Genomic DNA, 17,083 nt, shown 5'->3' with positions numbered 1-17,083 from the left:
GCGCACGTCACCACCCCGGGCCACCTCGCACCGCGCACATCGTTTGGGGGCCACCCACTTCCGCTGTCCTGCCACCACCACTTGTGCCACACATCACCCTAGGACACTTACAGTCTCGCACCACCGCGCACCACCCGGCATATTACATTTTTTTTTAATTTGGTGAGCTAACTCGTTTAACCCACCAACTCATGTTGAGCCGGGCCGGGTCCAATTTTTTTTAGCTCACTAATAAATGAGCCGGATTGGTTAGTCCACCAAATGATCAACCCGTGGTGGGCCGGACCGAATTACCTGTTTTGATAGCTCTACCCTATAAGCACATATTAATCCTTAATTATTAGCTTTAAAATAATGTGCAAACCGTATTCAGGAAATTTTTTTATTAGTAATTGTAATTGAAATATATTAAAAATATTAGTGTTATACTATTCATAAATTATATTTTTTAATTTATTAATTAAGTATTACAAAATTTAATACTTAAATGGACTTTTCTTATTAAAAATATGCTAACTAAAATCACTAATATTCAATTTAGAGAATTTTTTTTCTTCTATTTTTGGTATAAATATTTATAAGTAAATAATTATCGAAATATTCAGCCAAAAATGATCTAGTCAGATCAACTTACGCGATGAAAATAGATAAAAAAATTTGGTCTAATTTGCCAAAAAATTATTAAAAAAAACTAAAAAAGGAAAAAATACAAAAAAAAAAGATTTTGTTTTGCATATTTATTTTGAATTACTTTTCTTGTGTATTTTTTTTCTCAATATTTAAAATATCTACATAAATCAATGTACCTAAATAATAAAAAACTCACAAATTACATTTGATTTGATTTGCCATATAACAAATCTTAAATTTGTTGTATAACAAAATAAATATGTAATTATAATAATATTTATAACTCTTATAATAAATTATTTATATAAAAAATTACAAATTATACACACAAAAAATTAAAATGACTTAATTAAATTTACATTTAAAATAATAAATAACATAAAAAAAATAGGCGAATCAACCCACCTTGACCTACCATTTGGTTTGAAGAGTTGATGGGTTAAACAAGGTACGTTAGGGTACCTAACTCAACCCGTCAAATTTTTTACGAATTCTCTCGTCGTGACCCATTTTGTCATTTTTAAGTAAAACTTATGATAATATAATTTTGTTGTTACATATGTTGTAAATATGTTTTATTCTTTCTCAAAAGGAAAGTAAAATAATATACCAAATTTGTCATAAAATTATCAAATATCAACAATTTATTTTTCTAACCATAAAAATATCATTTTTATTCTTGAAATAAACAAAAGTTATTTATATCAATACTCAAATATTATATAGACTTAAATATATTTTTAGTTTTTAAATTTAGGATAATTTTATTTTTAGTCTCTCAAATTTAAAATTAATTTTTTAGTTCATGTAATTTTTAAAAAAATAAATATGTAAAATATCGTTGCACAAAATTTACCCATTTAAATCCGACTAAAACCACATAACTATCTCAATTTGTTACTGTCAAATGTGTTATATATGATCCGAAGGACTAAAACAATATTTTTTAAATTAAAAAATTAAAAAGATTAATTTTAAATTTGTAAAAAAAATAAATTTATTATAAATTTGAGAACTAAAAACATATTAATGTCTATTATAAAATAAAAACATATTTAGTACTTAAAATTATAAAATTTAGAATAACTAACATTGAATAAATTTATATATTTAAATAATTTATAATATTATAGATATAATTTTTTTTTGATATTCATAATTTGAAAAATTAATTAAGTGCGAAAAAAGAATACTGTTGATGTTGTCCATATTAAGGGACGCTCGAGAGCATAAAATGCATTAATTATTCTTTAAAAACTATTTACAACTAAAACAATTATCATTGGTTTATACTTCCTTCTATTAAAAACTAAATTAAAGTTTTCTAACTAAAATCCATTTTTTTTATGTGACTAACTATCTAGTTATTTTTGCTGTTATATATGTGTGTAATTATGATATTATACTAGTTTTTTTTATATAAAAATAATTATAGTATTGATATCTATAATTGTTTTTTTACTTAAAATTCAAACTCAAATTCAAAATTTTAAAGTTTGAGAACCAATTCCTAATATCTATTAGATACAGATTTTTCTCATAACTATGTTAATAAGGATGTTAAAAAGAGAGGATTTATAGAAATAACATATATAAAGTTATGAACTAATTTTAATTTATGTTTGAGAGAAATGTACTTGATTTCACATTTTTTTCTGAACTATTTTCTAAAAAGTAATTTCTATTTATTTAAAAATGTAATAGATTATCATCGAACTCACAAGTCACAAGTCACAAGCCTGGTTGCATAGAATTACAGGGCGCACGGGAGCAGTAAGAAGAGTCGCACACAGAGGATTGGGGCACTCCTCAAATATCTGGTTCTGCATTTCCATTTTGTATTGTCATAAAACCCTAAACCCCGAATTTCACTTGACAGTGTAGGGTTTCTTCCATTTTCTCACCATGCTAACCGCAATCCTCAGAAGAGCTTCTTCCACTCTGTCAAGGCGCGCTTTCCCCGCCGCCTTATTCTCCGCCTCCACCGCCGCCAGCAACAACCTCCGCCCACTCTCCGCCGCCTTCAATTCCAGAACCTTCCACTCGCAACCGGGGCCCTTGAATTTCCGCTCCTCGTTATGTCACCGTGCGGAATACGCCGTTGACGATTTCCCTTACGAAGAAGGGTCCAAAGGGAACGCCGACGAAGGCCTCGAGATCGCGAAGCTCGGCATTTCTCAGGATATTGTCTCTGCTTTGGCCAAGAAAGGCATCGCCAGGCTCTTCCCCATTCAGGTTTGGTTTGCTTCCTAAGGTTTATAACTATGTGTGGCTAATGATTAACGCTGTCTAGTTTAGATGTTTAGTATTTTTGAGCTTTTTTTGTAGAGGGCTGTGCTGGAACCTGCTATGCAAGGTCGTGATATGATTGGTCGAGCTAGAACTGGAACTGGGAAAACCCTTGCTTTTGGGATTCCCATCATGGATAAGATCATTCAGTTTAATGCTAAGCATGGGTTGGTGCTCCTTTTGTTTTTGATTATGAATTGAGTTTTTAACTTGTTTGAAGGGGGACTAGGTTATTGTAATTGATGCTGGTGTGAATGGAAAATATTGATTTGTGTCTTTCATGTGGCAGGCGGGGAAGGGATCCTTTGGCTTTGGTTTTGGCTCCGACCAGAGAGCTTGCGCGGCAGGTTGAAAAGGAGTTCTATGAGGCAGCGCCTAGCTTGGATACAATTTGTGTTTATGGGGGTACGCCCATCTCTAAGCAGATGAGGCAGCTGGATTATGGTGTTGATATTGCCGTGGGGACGCCTGGTCGGATTATTGACCTTCTCAGCAGAGGTGCTCTAAATTTGAAGGAAGTTCAATTTGTTGTTCTTGATGAAGCTGATCAGATGCTTCAAGTGGGCTTTCAGGAAGATGTGGAGAAGATCTTGGAGAGGTTGCCCCCAAAACGTCAGACTCTTATGTTCTCTGCAACCATGCCGTCTTGGATAAAACAGATTACACGCAATTACTTGAATAATCCCCTCACCATTGATCTTGTAAGTATGAAGTACTATTTTAGGCACTAGGAGATTGCCTTTAAGCTGTTGCGATTCTGAGATATCGTTTAGTTAACTGGAATGTGGATCCTCTAAAAAATATAATGAAAAAAATAAACCTAGTAGATTAAGTTGTAGGGCACAAGAGCTTCTTTGAGCAATAAGTTTATAATATCTTAATGTACACATATTGTGTGTATGGTAGTTAACTTTTTATTGGAAACTTATTGGTGCTGTTGTAGGTTGGAGATTCTGATCAGAAGTTGGCAGATGGGATTTCACTGTTCTCCATTGCAACTGATTTGTATGTTAAAGCGGGAATTCTTGCACCTCTAATAACAGTATGCCTTTTGAGACCATCATTTTTTGACTTGATTGCTAGTTCTGATCAATGATTGTTACTGTCATTACTGTTTCATAAGAAGTAGGTTTTTAAAAGTTTTATTACGTTCTTTTTTCTGAAGTTTTTGCTTAAATATATATTTTTAACTAGAGGGTGATCCTGGGTGCAATGGTACCTTTGGGACTTGGAGGTCACAGGTGCAATTCCTGGAAACAGCCTCTCTGCTTGCGGAGGTAAGGCTGTGTACATCTACCTCCTTAGACCCAGCTAGGTAGTAGCCTTGTGCATTGGGTCACCCTTTTTTATATTTTTAATTAGAAAAAGTAGTTAAGGAAACTTATTGCTAGATTTTATTTATTTATTTATTTATTTTTCTTTTGTCTCACTTAAAGATATATCCTATGTTAGGAACATGCAAAAGGAGGGAAGTGTATTGTTTTCACTCAAACAAAACGTGATGCTGATCGGCTATCGAATGCCATGGCAAGAAGTGTTCAATGTGAGGCTTTGCATGGAGACATATCACAAGCTCAGAGGGAAAAAACTCTTGCTGGCTTCAGAAATGGCCATTTTAATGTTTTAGTGGCCACTGATGTTGCCTCACGTGGGCTTGATATCCCTAATGTTGATCTTGTGAGTTTCATTTTACTGTTTTTATTTCTTTGAAGTAGTTGAGTCTTCTGATCTATTGGAATTGTGATGAACACATTTCCTCCATGTTTTTTCTCCATGCTTATTAGTTATTACCTTTTCCTTCTCAACAAATCAGATATATTTTGTTAGTCATGTAAGGGAAAGGTATGCACATGATAACTTGTTTGTCTCTGGCTGATTACTGTTTAGAATGTTGTATAATTTTGACTAGGATTGTGTACATTACCCACTTGCATTTATTTTCATTTGATGTTCTGGCCTAGCATCACCAAATCTTTGGTTTTAACCTAGCTTAATGGTGTTGTGTGATCCATCTAGCCAACCTCAGCTAATGGGATAAGGCTTTGGTGGTGGTGGTTTTCTGGCCAAGTATGTGGTGTTAACAATTAATAGCTTCTGATATTTATTATGTGTCCTCAGATTTTTTCGAGGAAGTTTGCTTTACAAAACAAATGATGCATCTTCCAAAAGCTGTGCTGTTCTCTTACTGTGTTTTGATGATACTATTAGGTATTACGTTTCCATGTAGTATAAAATATTTGAACATCTGATCCTTCATTATTATGTGTTTTTTGAGCTTTAAATGAAGGCATTTTGCAACAGATGCTCAGTTCTGTACTTTTTAGCAAAGCAGCAATGCTTCAGGTGTATTCTTGCATCAGGCTCTGTTCTGTTCATGGTTCTATATAAATTTGGACCTCACATAGATTTTATTTTGTTGCTTGATGTATTATTGTTGTTTGTTAGTGGTCTTTGACTCTGTCAATGTTCTATGCTTTACTTTGTTTACTATGTCACGTGCATATGCAAATACATTGATCTAGACAATACTATTATCATGTTATTCAATTTTTTGTATGTGAAGTTTTAATTTGGTTTCCTTGTATAGGTAATACATTATGATCTTCCCAATAATTCGGAGATATTTGTTCATCGATCTGGACGAACAGGGCGTGCTGGTAAGAAAGGAACTGCTATTCTTGTATATACAGATGATCAATCCAGGGCTGTTAAGCTAATTGAGCGTGATGTGGGCTGTAGATTTACAGAGGTGATCTCCTAGCATCCTGTCGATTTGTCTATCTTTTTTTTTACTGGGTTTCCTATTAGTTACTTATTTTTTTCTGGTCATTGAAATTGAGGCTACACTATCATTCAGGGCAGGAAATCCTCCAGCCTATAATCCCTTCCTGTCCGTGCACAATGGGATTTGAACTTGTGAAATCCAAGTTATAGCAGTTGATAAAACTTTAGATACTGAAAATCTTAATTTTCTCCAGTACTCCTGTAAATCTAAGCAGCCAGTGAACTACTATCCTGTAGTTATTATTACTTGTTTTTTGATGCTGTGATGATTGCTCTCCATACGTTAATTGCATTATAGTTTAGTATTTTTTATTTATTTATATACTATGATTAATTGATTGTTTTTGTATTCCTATTCTCGTGTTTATCAGCTACCACGGATTGCTGTTGATAGGGCATCAGTGGACACATTTGGCGGTATGGGTGGTGGTGGTGGGCGATTTGGTTCTTTTGGAGGTACAAGGGATCGTGGTAGATATGGTGATACAGGTTTTGGCCGTGGTCTTGGATCTGGCCGCTCTAGCTATGGAAATTCTGGTGAGAGGTTTGGTGGACAGAATTATAACCGTTTTGATGGCCCTGGTTTGAGTCAATCAGGAGGGGGATTTTCAGGTAATTCATCTGGTCGTTTTGGCTCATCTGGTGGCTTTGTTTCAGGTCAATCAGGTAGTAGATCCGGTGGATCATCAAGTGGGTTTAAGTTTGGTCGTCAAGATGATTTTGGGGGATTTGGTGGTTCAGATCGTTCAGGTGGTTTTGGAGATCGCGGCTCAGGTCAGCGTAGTGGTTTTGGTGATTCTCGTGGTAGTAATAGAAGACCTTTTTAACTTAAAAAATATAAAAGAATGCACCATCCTTATTTATTGGTGGTTTAGTACTGGTAGAGTTTGCTTCTGTCATTTACTCAAACTTACAGGCAACTTGGCTAATCCTTGTATTACCAAGTATTTCAGAAGGTCATATAGTATATCATAAGAATCAGAAGTTCTACGGGCATTGGATTTTTCTTTTTTGGCACTTCTGGCTCAGCCTCAGCTGTATTATTTTTTGAAACATTAAGAGAAGGAAAGGGAGGGGGCTGTATTCTGCGTGGGTTCCATCATCTGCCTTGAATATTTGTATGGCTCATTACTTCTCTATGGATATTGAATCACATCCTGAAAATGCGTATGCATGGGCAGTTTTGAAGAGACAGCTGTATGGAGTGGTGATTCAATTTATTTAGTGTATGTGTTCCTCAAAGTGGTTAAGGGCAGATAAAGTATCTTAGAAAAGCTGTAGGGTACTTTGCTGTTTTGTTTTTATACTAAAAGATTATGATGCCAGAAAAACTCCTAATATGTAATTTACGTACGAGTATTTTGACTTTAGCCCCCACGCTGGGTTACTTCTGGGGCTTGTTAAAATAATGAAATTCAGGTTGATGAGATCTGCCTTTCCTGTAATTTATATTTTGCCATGCTACAGTTGCTGGAATTCATTGATCCAGAGGGAACAACTTAGTAATGAAATGTTTATTAAAAAAAAAGAAGGAAAAATAGTAACAGGTAGAGGAAGGAGCATCACGAGTATTATGCGTGGAGATAATTAGGAAAAACTTGTGAAAATTAAAGAAAATGGTTGAAGTGAAGGATAAAAGTATCGACTTTAATTATATATTTCAATTTTTTTCCGGTTTATATTTATTTTAAAAAAATCTCTTATTTTTTCTGTTTCTTAAACGAAGGGTAAAAGAAACCTAAGGCTTAGTGGGGGGAGTTTAAATGTTTTGCATGAATTCTTGGGTATTAATATCATTATAACATACAAATAGTTGAGGAATTCCTAAATGTATCACTTAAAACAGTTGGACTCAATCTGTTTAAAAAATATTCCTAACCCTGATGGGGTGGTTCAATATAAATTAACCCTAATTTGACGGGGTTAGTTTAGTTTAGACTGTTAAAAGGAGATTTTAGTTATAGAATTATTTCTTTGAATATTTCCTTCTCTTTTTTTTTTTGTTGGTAGAGATCAGGCAAGACCTAAAATTAAATTGGCTTAAATGATTTTTTGTCCTTGAAATATATTAGATGTGTGAATTTAATCTCTTAAATTTTACATGAGCGTTTTTAGTTTTTTTAAGTATTATAGCTGTGTAATTTTGATTTTTTAATTTTTAATTGAATAATTTTATTCATTCAAGTATTTTAATTATATGATTTTAGTCTTCTAAATATTATAATTATACAAGTATTTACTTACTAAGTTGCATATAAGACATCTTTAATGAGAGCAACTCATATGAGTTGCTTAAAACATTTCAAAAGTGTGATTAATGATTTTTATTGTGTTATCTCATTGTTAAACAATTATGATATAATGGAAGAAATTCTAAGTAATTTTAATAATTTTGTTTCCTTATAAAGGTCTTGTATGAATTGTGATTAAAAAAATTATTTTTTAATGCTAAGAAACAATTAGTTGATGAAAGAACTTACAAAAATTTTAAGTCTCAAGTAGGATTGCTCCGATAAGAGTTATTTTAAGCAACTAAAATTTTGTTGAAGTATCTCAACAAGCATCTCCCATCGGAGATGCTTAGTAATTTTAATTTTAATAATAATAAATATATTATTTAGTATATATAAAGAAGAATTATAATATATGTAATTTAAATATATATATATATATATATATATATATATATGTATATATAATTACAATACTTGAGAAATTAAAATCGAGATTAAATTAATTTATTTAAAAATTAGAAACCAAAATCACACAATTATAATAGGCTTAATTGTGTTTTTGCTAAATTAAAATTTTAAAAAACAAAATTGCATAATTATAATAATAAAGAAATAAAAATGCAGTTAACCAGAATAATTCCTTATCTAATTACTGTTAGTGTTTTTAACGATACATCGTAAGAAATAAAAATAAATACAAATTTTTTTAAGAAAAACTTGCATTAAAAGTTTCTAAAAGCCAAATATCTAAAGCTTCTGTTTTCTTAAAATATAGCTTTTGAAAATCATTTTATATCAAAACTAGTTTTCAAATTAATTTTAAGATACTTCAGAAAACATTAAGTATTTTCTTAATATAATTTCTTTCATACTTCCTTCTAATTTGTTACCCCTTACGATTTTCACATAAATTTGACCATTGTTACTTGTCAGACTAAATATACAACGTTCTTATAATCAGTTCAGTAAAAATGCCAATTTTTGCTTTACAGATAAGTAAATTTACAAATAAATTAAATAGAAACTAGTTCCAAACAGATTGACTAAAATAAACTTGTGGCAAAATTGGGTTATAAATAATCTCAATTTATAATTTTTATTTATTTTACATAACCAATTCAGAGAATTGCTAAACCATTCCACGTAGTCTTGCTTGCATATCTTCAATAGCAGGCATGCAAAAATAACATTCAGATAAAGCCACATTCCCTGAAATCACATTATATACGTAGCCATTAACGGTGCCAAAATGCTAATCTTGATTCTCTAACAACAATTAATGATAAAAAAAAATAAAAATTATACGACAACGAAGACATTTCTCTTTCGTGTTTATGCCACTATGAATCATTTACACAAGCATAGGTACGAACTTATGGTAGGCAGAAGAAACTAAGCCTACCACGTGCCATGAGCTAATATAATGACAACAATATAGATTTTGGATGGTAAATTAACTATATGATTTTCACACTTTGGCATTGAGTAATTACACTTCTAATCATCAAGAAACTAAGCATAGGCCTTCTGATAATCTTTCATGAAAAAATTCCAAGCTAACCATGCCGCACCCACAGCAGGCTCCACCTGTTGTGCAATAAACCAACGATGTTAAAAATTGATTTTTGATATTTAAAGAGTATTTGAAAATTGATTCTTCATATCTTATTGATTTTGATAAGAAACGTGAGAAAACTACATCATAAAAGCTAAACGTGAGAAAACTATATCTTGTCCACAATGATCTTATTCGACTTGAATAGATCCTCTCAGAGTATGCCTGTGATCTCTAACCAAAAAACTTATTTCCAAGACTCCTCCACAATCAGGGTCTATTTTTGTTCCTTAATTACTTAGTCACTTATGAGGGAACAATAATCGTGACCTTCTCTTTTGTAACTAGTGATCAGATGGAGTAAATATCATCTAAATCACAAAGAAATGAGATATGATCTTTTATGCAATTGTTTTTAAATATGGTTGCCAACAGCTGAGGAAGGGAAGTGAACCATAAAAAAAAAGGCTATAATAGAAATTTAAAATACTACCTACAAGATAAAATGACAAAGAATGCTGACCTTTGGTCTAATGGGAATTACCCCAGGAAAGTATTTGGAAATGCAATTCATTACTTCTTTTCCTATATCCCACCTCCTCCTATTTGCTTCGAGAACCCCACCAACCATAACAAGGGGAAAGGCACTATTTCCATCTGCATAAATTACAGACTACCAGTCAATGCATATATTCATAACAGATGGAGAAAAGATCAAGAACCCATATAAATGATCCACAATTTCATGCCAATTTTATATTTTAGAAGAATGTTCTAGAGGCCAACTCAACTAGTTCAAATTTTAATCACATTTCCAATTCAAGATAGCCTTAATTAAATGTGCAAGCAGCAAAACAAAAAGTGTGACTCAAACACATTAAGATCTACATATGATTGCAACATCCAGTGAATATTTAAATAATGTTTTATTTTCAGGTATGCAAAATGCCAGAGAACATGTTTTATGTCAATATAATGAGTTTAACAAATTTAGGAAGCCATGATTCCCAGACATCAAGCATAAAGTTAAAATTGCAAATTCTACAAGGCACAGACATTTGTGGGCTTCCTAAACATTGCATAAATTTTAGTTCAGCTTACTAGCACTCACAAATAAAGGACTTAAAATCAAATTGTTATCTCACACCAGTTACGTCACAAGTTTTATAACTTTTTTTCAGCATATTACATAATAATGAAATTCTACTATACTACAGAACGGGATTCACGATATATATTTTTAATGGATATCTATCTATGATGAGTATTAATGTTATGCACTAAAAATGATATTAACTAAAATAACACCTAACCTTGACCACACAATCCAAGTCTCTCTACAACAGCTTTGACACTTGAAGCTAGCTCTTGAACAGATTCTAGCAAGATCTTATTTGCAACCTCATCCCCAGCCTCTGCACAAGTCACTACAACTGGAACAAGTGCTGCAATGCGGGCCCAAGATGGATCTGCATAGGTCCATCTGAATATAGCATGTAATGAAATTAAATCAAATTACGTTGAGAAAATTACTTCCAACTTCAAATTTTTCATTTTTGAAATATATTAAGTCAACTTATTTGCAATTATAGTGTGCATTGACAAGGGACTAAGTGACTAACCCATACCAGACTAAACAGACCTTATCATTTGTTTCTCTATATAATGCACAAAAATTGGTTTGAAGTGTAAGTACCGTGAATCAACAATCACCACAGCCTCCTCATGCAAGCAAAGTTGTCAAAATCACAAGATCATAAAATCACATGATCTCAAGTCTTTTGGAGGATTCCATGCTGAAATGAAGCTGTGATCATAAATTGGCATGATCAGACTGAAATCGTCAATCTTGCTGGTAGGTTCATTGGATCAACAACCCTTTGCAATCCAATTTTGGCTTATGCAGCTGGGTTTTGCATCCAAGTTTGCAGAACCCCCCTAATCTTGTGATCCCTCATTCATACCCTTCTCTCTTGAATGCTCCCGCTTTGTACTCTTGAATATCTCCCACTCCCTCACTCCTTGTTCTATCTCTCTATTATCTGCCTGTGCATTATGTTATCAGCAGGATCTTACAACTTGTATTACAATCTTATGACTTATAATCTTCTACCCCTTCCTGATCCTAGGTAGAATCCTGATTGTGTCATCATTGCATGCAAGAGCCCTTTGTGCTTGAAGCATGGGTTATGCACAGGCACACTTACCTTGTGCTAAAATTCTTGTGTTATTTTAATAATTAGGGCTGCATGGATCAAACTCTATACTACTTGCCCATTGAGGCTTTAAATCTTAATACCATTTCATGAATCAATATTCCCAAAGCTTTAGCTGCTAGGTAAAAACAAATGGATTTTTTTTTGGGTTACTTAACATCTGTAACAGTAAGGTTTCAAAATAATAGCTTTTTACTTCGAAAAAATATATACATGAAATGAACAATTATACAACTAGCATACATACCCAATTAATTCTTCTGCGGATGAAAGACCAAGCGATTGTAATATACTACTTGTAAGCATTGTACTTGGACCACGACCATCATGTGCTCTTACTACTGCAGTTAGCGCCTGTGCAGCTATTCCATATCCACTGCAAATAAAACGAGATTTTAAGAAAACTGTTAGATCAATTTACAAACTAAGCCCTTTTCCAGCAAACGGAATTCTTGGTCTCTGCATTACACCTTCCCTCACCAAAAGCTCATTTTCAAGGTTAAAAAGTACAGGTGTGTTACAGAAGAAATGCAACAAGATAGAGAAGGGGACAGGGGGAGTGGTCATCATAGATGAAGAAATAGTTGCAACGGGTTACCTGCCCCAGTCACCTAAGACAGGTCCTGCACCTGCAGCCCTTGCCTCTTTTCCATCTTCAGTAAATCCGTAAGCAATGCTCCCTGTGCCGGCAATTAATACACAACCATGAAGTTTACCCATTGTTCCACTAGCCAGAGCAGCCACAGCATCATTCCGAACATATAATCTCACATGGCTTGGGAATATATCGCTGTTTACATCAGGTCACAACGCACTTCAGTCTCTAAAATAACTGGGAAACTATAAGGGAAATTAAATAAAATAGCATATTTAAAGAACTGGACCAGCAAAATGTACAAATAAGCTACAACTTAAATAAATTTCAACTCTAGCTAACTTCCCAAATTTTATTGTGGTCCTTGCTTTAATTTTTTTTACAAATACTGCTTTAGCAAATTCAAAAAAAAAGAAACCCAGTATCATTCAATTTTAAATAAAATTGAAATAATGGAGTAAAACTTGTTATGCAAATGCAAGTAAACAAAAAACGGCAGAGGTTACGTTGTCACTTTCCTTCATAGAAGTTGAGTGCTGTAATAACCTATTATTCATGATAGGATTAACTTAGCTCATGGTCTAAGTTTGTACTTAGGAAGAAAACTTTCTTTCATAATATTATGATAAACAACTTGAGACTCAGTTGTATTAGTCAGAATTATCAACGATGTTGAATCCATTGACTCCATAAAATAGGGTATTACTGGAAGAGGTATTTCCTATCCTTCTGTAATTTAATATATCACAAAATCTAACAGACAGCTATATCATTAGAGACAAAAACAGTTTTTTTATTACTTATAAAAGCTGACAGATAAATAAAATAAGTAAATTTGTTTAGTTTCTTCTTATAGCAGAAGAGTAAAAACAGAATGATATACTTTTCATAAAAATAAAAACAACAGAAAAGCAACCTAAGCCAACCGAGAATTCTTTGTTGATCTGTTGGTTGGTTAACACCAGATACAGCCAAACAAACAGCTCGAACTGCAGATCGTTTCGAACCACACTTTGAAAGGGCATCTGCCATAACCTGCTCTATCGTTTCCCTTGCAGCAATTTCTGTAGAAAAAGTGATTAGTCATAACAACTAATAATAAGACTATCCTTGCACTGGGATCTTCGTTCTATTATGACGCATAATTCTATAAAACTGTTGAAGACACCAAATTCTGTTTGACGTTTATGCACAAATTTAACTCACAAAATGAGCGAATGGAGATGCTAATGGTGTACTAGGCAACAAAACATAAGTTATCACCAATCTTTGTTTTTTGGGGAGATGAGGTGGTTAAAATAAGAGGTTCATAAACGCGAAATAAGGGAGAGCACAAAGTGGAGGTAAAAAAAGGCACATCATCTAAAGACAAAAACACTGTTGTCAAAACTTCTTCAGAATGTCAAATAGAAAATCCTATCACAAAGTCAATGAGCACACAATATGTAATCTTTAAAGAAAACAGCCACTTCCCCCAATACAAAATGTCTTGGTTATTGCCTAAGCCATAACCAAAATCCTCCAAAAGTAATCAAAATCAAATGTATATGCAAACTTAGTGGTCTCTCTTATCCTCCCCATTGTCCCTTACCCACAAAGAAAGGGAATTGAAACACACACACACTGAACCACCAAACAGGGAGTTAATGCAAACAACCAAATCAATCAAAATGCTCAATTCCGCAACAAATATTCCAACACAACAAACTAACAAAGCAAGAAACAAAATCAAATCTTGAAACCACCCCACAAGGGCAAATCAAGCGCACCAGTGGGAATAGAGGCAATTACCTCCAACACTATTGTGATTGGAGCAACCAGCAACAGCCCTAGCAAGGATGGGAAGGGATTGGAGCTGAGAGTGAGAAAAGGGAACCATGGGCATGCAAATGCAAACAGTGGACGTTGTGCCACCATCCAAACCCAACAAGACTCCAGTGCCGCCATCTGACACACCCATGTCATCCTCAAACTCCCAGATTTCTCCATTTCTGTACCTCTTCATCCCTGCATCAAGAACCACCTGATCCTCTTCTTTCTCCTTCTCCTTCTCCTTCTCCTTCTCCTTCTCCGGCGTCATCAGCCACTATTTGAAAACTTGAAGAGAAAGAGGCAACGTTGACGGGAGAGAACGGACAAGGACGGGAGAATGAGAACAAGGAGAAGATGACTACCAAAGTCTTAATTTTTAATGACTGGGTGTCATTAAAATATGCCAAAGTTTCAAACTTAGACGGCCGCTGAAATAGCCACACTCTCTCTCTCCTTGTCCTTTGTTAGGATTTGATATTCTCTGTTCTGTTCTGCTGCAAACGAACAGAAGCTGAAGAGAAGAGAGAAAGATTGATATTCTCCTTGAGCGCATGCGCAAGAACAAAACCAGAAAAAAGCCTAAAGAGGCTCAAGAAGACAAGAAACAACTCACTCACTGCCCGGAACAGATCCGAGCTGGTGTTAAATATTTCTTATTCATCATAAATCATAAAATAATAATAATAAAAAGCTTATTAGTGACATCATTACCTACTTTAAAACCTGATGGTAAGAAATGAAAAGAAAAGGTTTTATTTATTTATTAATGAGAATCAAACAACGTATCAAAGATTTTACAATACTTAAAGATTATATATTTTATTAAAAAATTAATGAATTTAATTTTTAAATTTAGAAAAAATATGTTCACTCTCAAAATTCATCATATTCTATCATTTAAAAATTATTTAAATAAATTTTTAATTTAAATAAATTTATTTTTATCTCTTAAATTTAAAAATATTATTTTTAGTCCTATAATCTTTAAAAATTTTGTTTTAATCTATAAATCATTAATAATATTTATTTATGAAAGTAATAAATTGAGAAAATTATGCAACATCAACTATGTTTAATGTTATATTTTTATTAATAGAAATACTAATATATAAATTTTATATGACGATATTTAATAGATTTTTAAAATTTTAATATAAGAATTAAAATAAATTTTTTTAAAATTACATACATTAAAAAGATTAATTTTAAAATTGAGAGATTAAAAATATATTTATATATTTTTATCTTTTAAATTTGATGACCAAATCTCCTTTATCTCTCATTATACATAAATAATAATAGTTATATAAAAAATATTTTCATTCTTTCCGACTACCTACATTTCATGCTTTAATGTTTTTAAAATAAAATAAAAACAAGCGATTAATAATAAGAGTGTGAATAATTTTTAAGTTATTTTAGTTATATGGGTAATTTCTTGAAAAATGGTAGAGAAAGAGAGAGTAATTTGAAAAATAATTTTAGAATTTCAAAAAATATAAGTACCAAATAAGGTAATTATTTTATATTGGTAGTATAGATTCACCAATTTATTTTTAACATTATATATATATATATATATATATATATATATATATATAATTTACTTATAGGCTTATAATTTATTTATAACATATTACTTTTGTCTTTAGAAACAAACCACCACTACTTGTTGTGATATAATAAAAAATAAATTATATTATAATCAATCAAAATTAATGAATTGAAATATAAAAATGAGATCGAGAGAAATATATTATAAGCATCTAAGTAAATATATTTAAAAAAAACACTATTTTTAAAAATAAAATAGTGAATTAAAAAATAAGAATAATATTAAAAACAAATAAATTGTTGTTTATAATATATTAAAATAATAAGTAAATTATAAAGTTTAATTATATATAATTACCTTATTCATGAAAAATAATAAAAGCATTATTACTATGTTTTAAAATTAAAATTGTGAATTAAAGAAAGATTAATTTTAAAGTAAAACAATAAAAATTACTGTTTATAGTATATTAAAATAATAAATAAATTATAAAATTTCATTATACGTAATTATCTTATTTATAAAATAATAATGATATTACTTAATTGAATTACAAATTAAACATTTTGGTATTCATAATTTGATAAATTAGTCAAGTGTAAACCAAATATTTTTCACTATGGGTGTTGACTATACAAGCTGACCAGAGCTCTAACTAATACACACAAGCAAAAAGGACAAATTAAGTGGAGATAAGAGAGAGATATATAAAAGAGAAAGATAGAGAAAATGACAAATGTAACGAGTGATATGATATAATAGAAGAAAGAAATGAAAGAGACGAGGTAAAAAAATATGAAGAAAACAAAAAAAAAAAAAAAAAAAAAAAAAAAATATATATATATATATATATATATATATATATATATATATATTATTGAGAATATTGATATCTAAATTATAACTTAGGACTAATCTAGTCAATATTTATTGATAAACAAATTAATTCAATAGAAATAGATGATGGTCTCATTTAACATATCAACATACACGAGGAAAATGTGGAGATAGTATTATATTTTTTTTATATAAATCAAAAGCCAAAATTTAAAGTAAGATAGAACACAATTTTATACAACATTAGAATTAATTACAAACTTGTTTAAAAATCCAGTAAAACTATAAATCACCTATTCTATCCTCAATGTAAGTCCACATATAAAAATATAAAATTCAAAAAAAATCATATTCGATCTCAACTAATATAAACTAGTATTGTATTAATAACCAATTACTAAACATATTATTTATAATTGATTGACTAATCACTAAAAGAGTGTCGGAAAACTCATCCAAACATTATAATGCACTCAAACAAAAAAGTATAAATGTAGGTAAATCGACTTAAATACTTTTATTCCTTTACAACACAAAAACAAGCATTCAATTAATTGAAATTACTAATTATTATGT

The 17,083-nt window shown here is 31.5% G+C and overlaps 2 protein-coding genes across 2 annotated transcripts; one reads left to right on the top strand and one right to left on the bottom strand.

Moving 5' to 3' along the window:
- Positions 1–2,402: 2,402 nt before the first annotated feature.
- Positions 2,403–7,130, top strand: LOC109818334 (DEAD-box ATP-dependent RNA helicase 53, mitochondrial). Its single transcript, XM_020383780.3, has 7 exons — positions 2,403–2,865; positions 2,959–3,086; positions 3,209–3,620; positions 3,863–3,961; positions 4,372–4,596; positions 5,507–5,668; positions 6,075–7,130. The coding sequence occupies exons 1-7, from the start codon at positions 2,536–2,538 to the stop codon at positions 6,528–6,530; spliced, it is 1,812 nt and encodes a 603-aa protein (XP_020239369.2). The 5' UTR covers positions 2,403–2,535; the 3' UTR covers positions 6,531–7,130.
- Positions 7,131–9,142: 2,012 nt separating this feature from the next.
- Positions 9,143–14,746, bottom strand: LOC109791885 (Actin-like ATPase superfamily protein). Its single transcript, XM_020351245.3, has 7 exons — positions 14,095–14,746; positions 13,220–13,367; positions 12,307–12,498; positions 11,956–12,084; positions 10,806–10,975; positions 10,016–10,149; positions 9,143–9,524 (listed from the first exon to the last, which is right to left on the bottom strand). The coding sequence occupies exons 1-7, from the start codon at positions 14,381–14,383 to the stop codon at positions 9,450–9,452; spliced, it is 1,137 nt and encodes a 378-aa protein (XP_020206834.1). The 5' UTR covers positions 14,384–14,746; the 3' UTR covers positions 9,143–9,449.
- Between the last annotated feature and the right edge of the window lie 2,337 nt (positions 14,747–17,083).

Source organism: Cajanus cajan, chromosome 9, assembly GCF_000230855.2.
Source record: "Cajanus cajan strain Asha chromosome 9, NIPB_CcT2T_4, whole genome shotgun sequence".
In the NCBI taxonomy this organism is placed as follows: Eukaryota; Viridiplantae; Streptophyta; class Magnoliopsida; order Fabales; family Fabaceae; genus Cajanus; species Cajanus cajan.
Note: the sequence above shows the minus strand (reverse complement) of the source record. Positions and strands in the feature narration are given on the sequence as shown.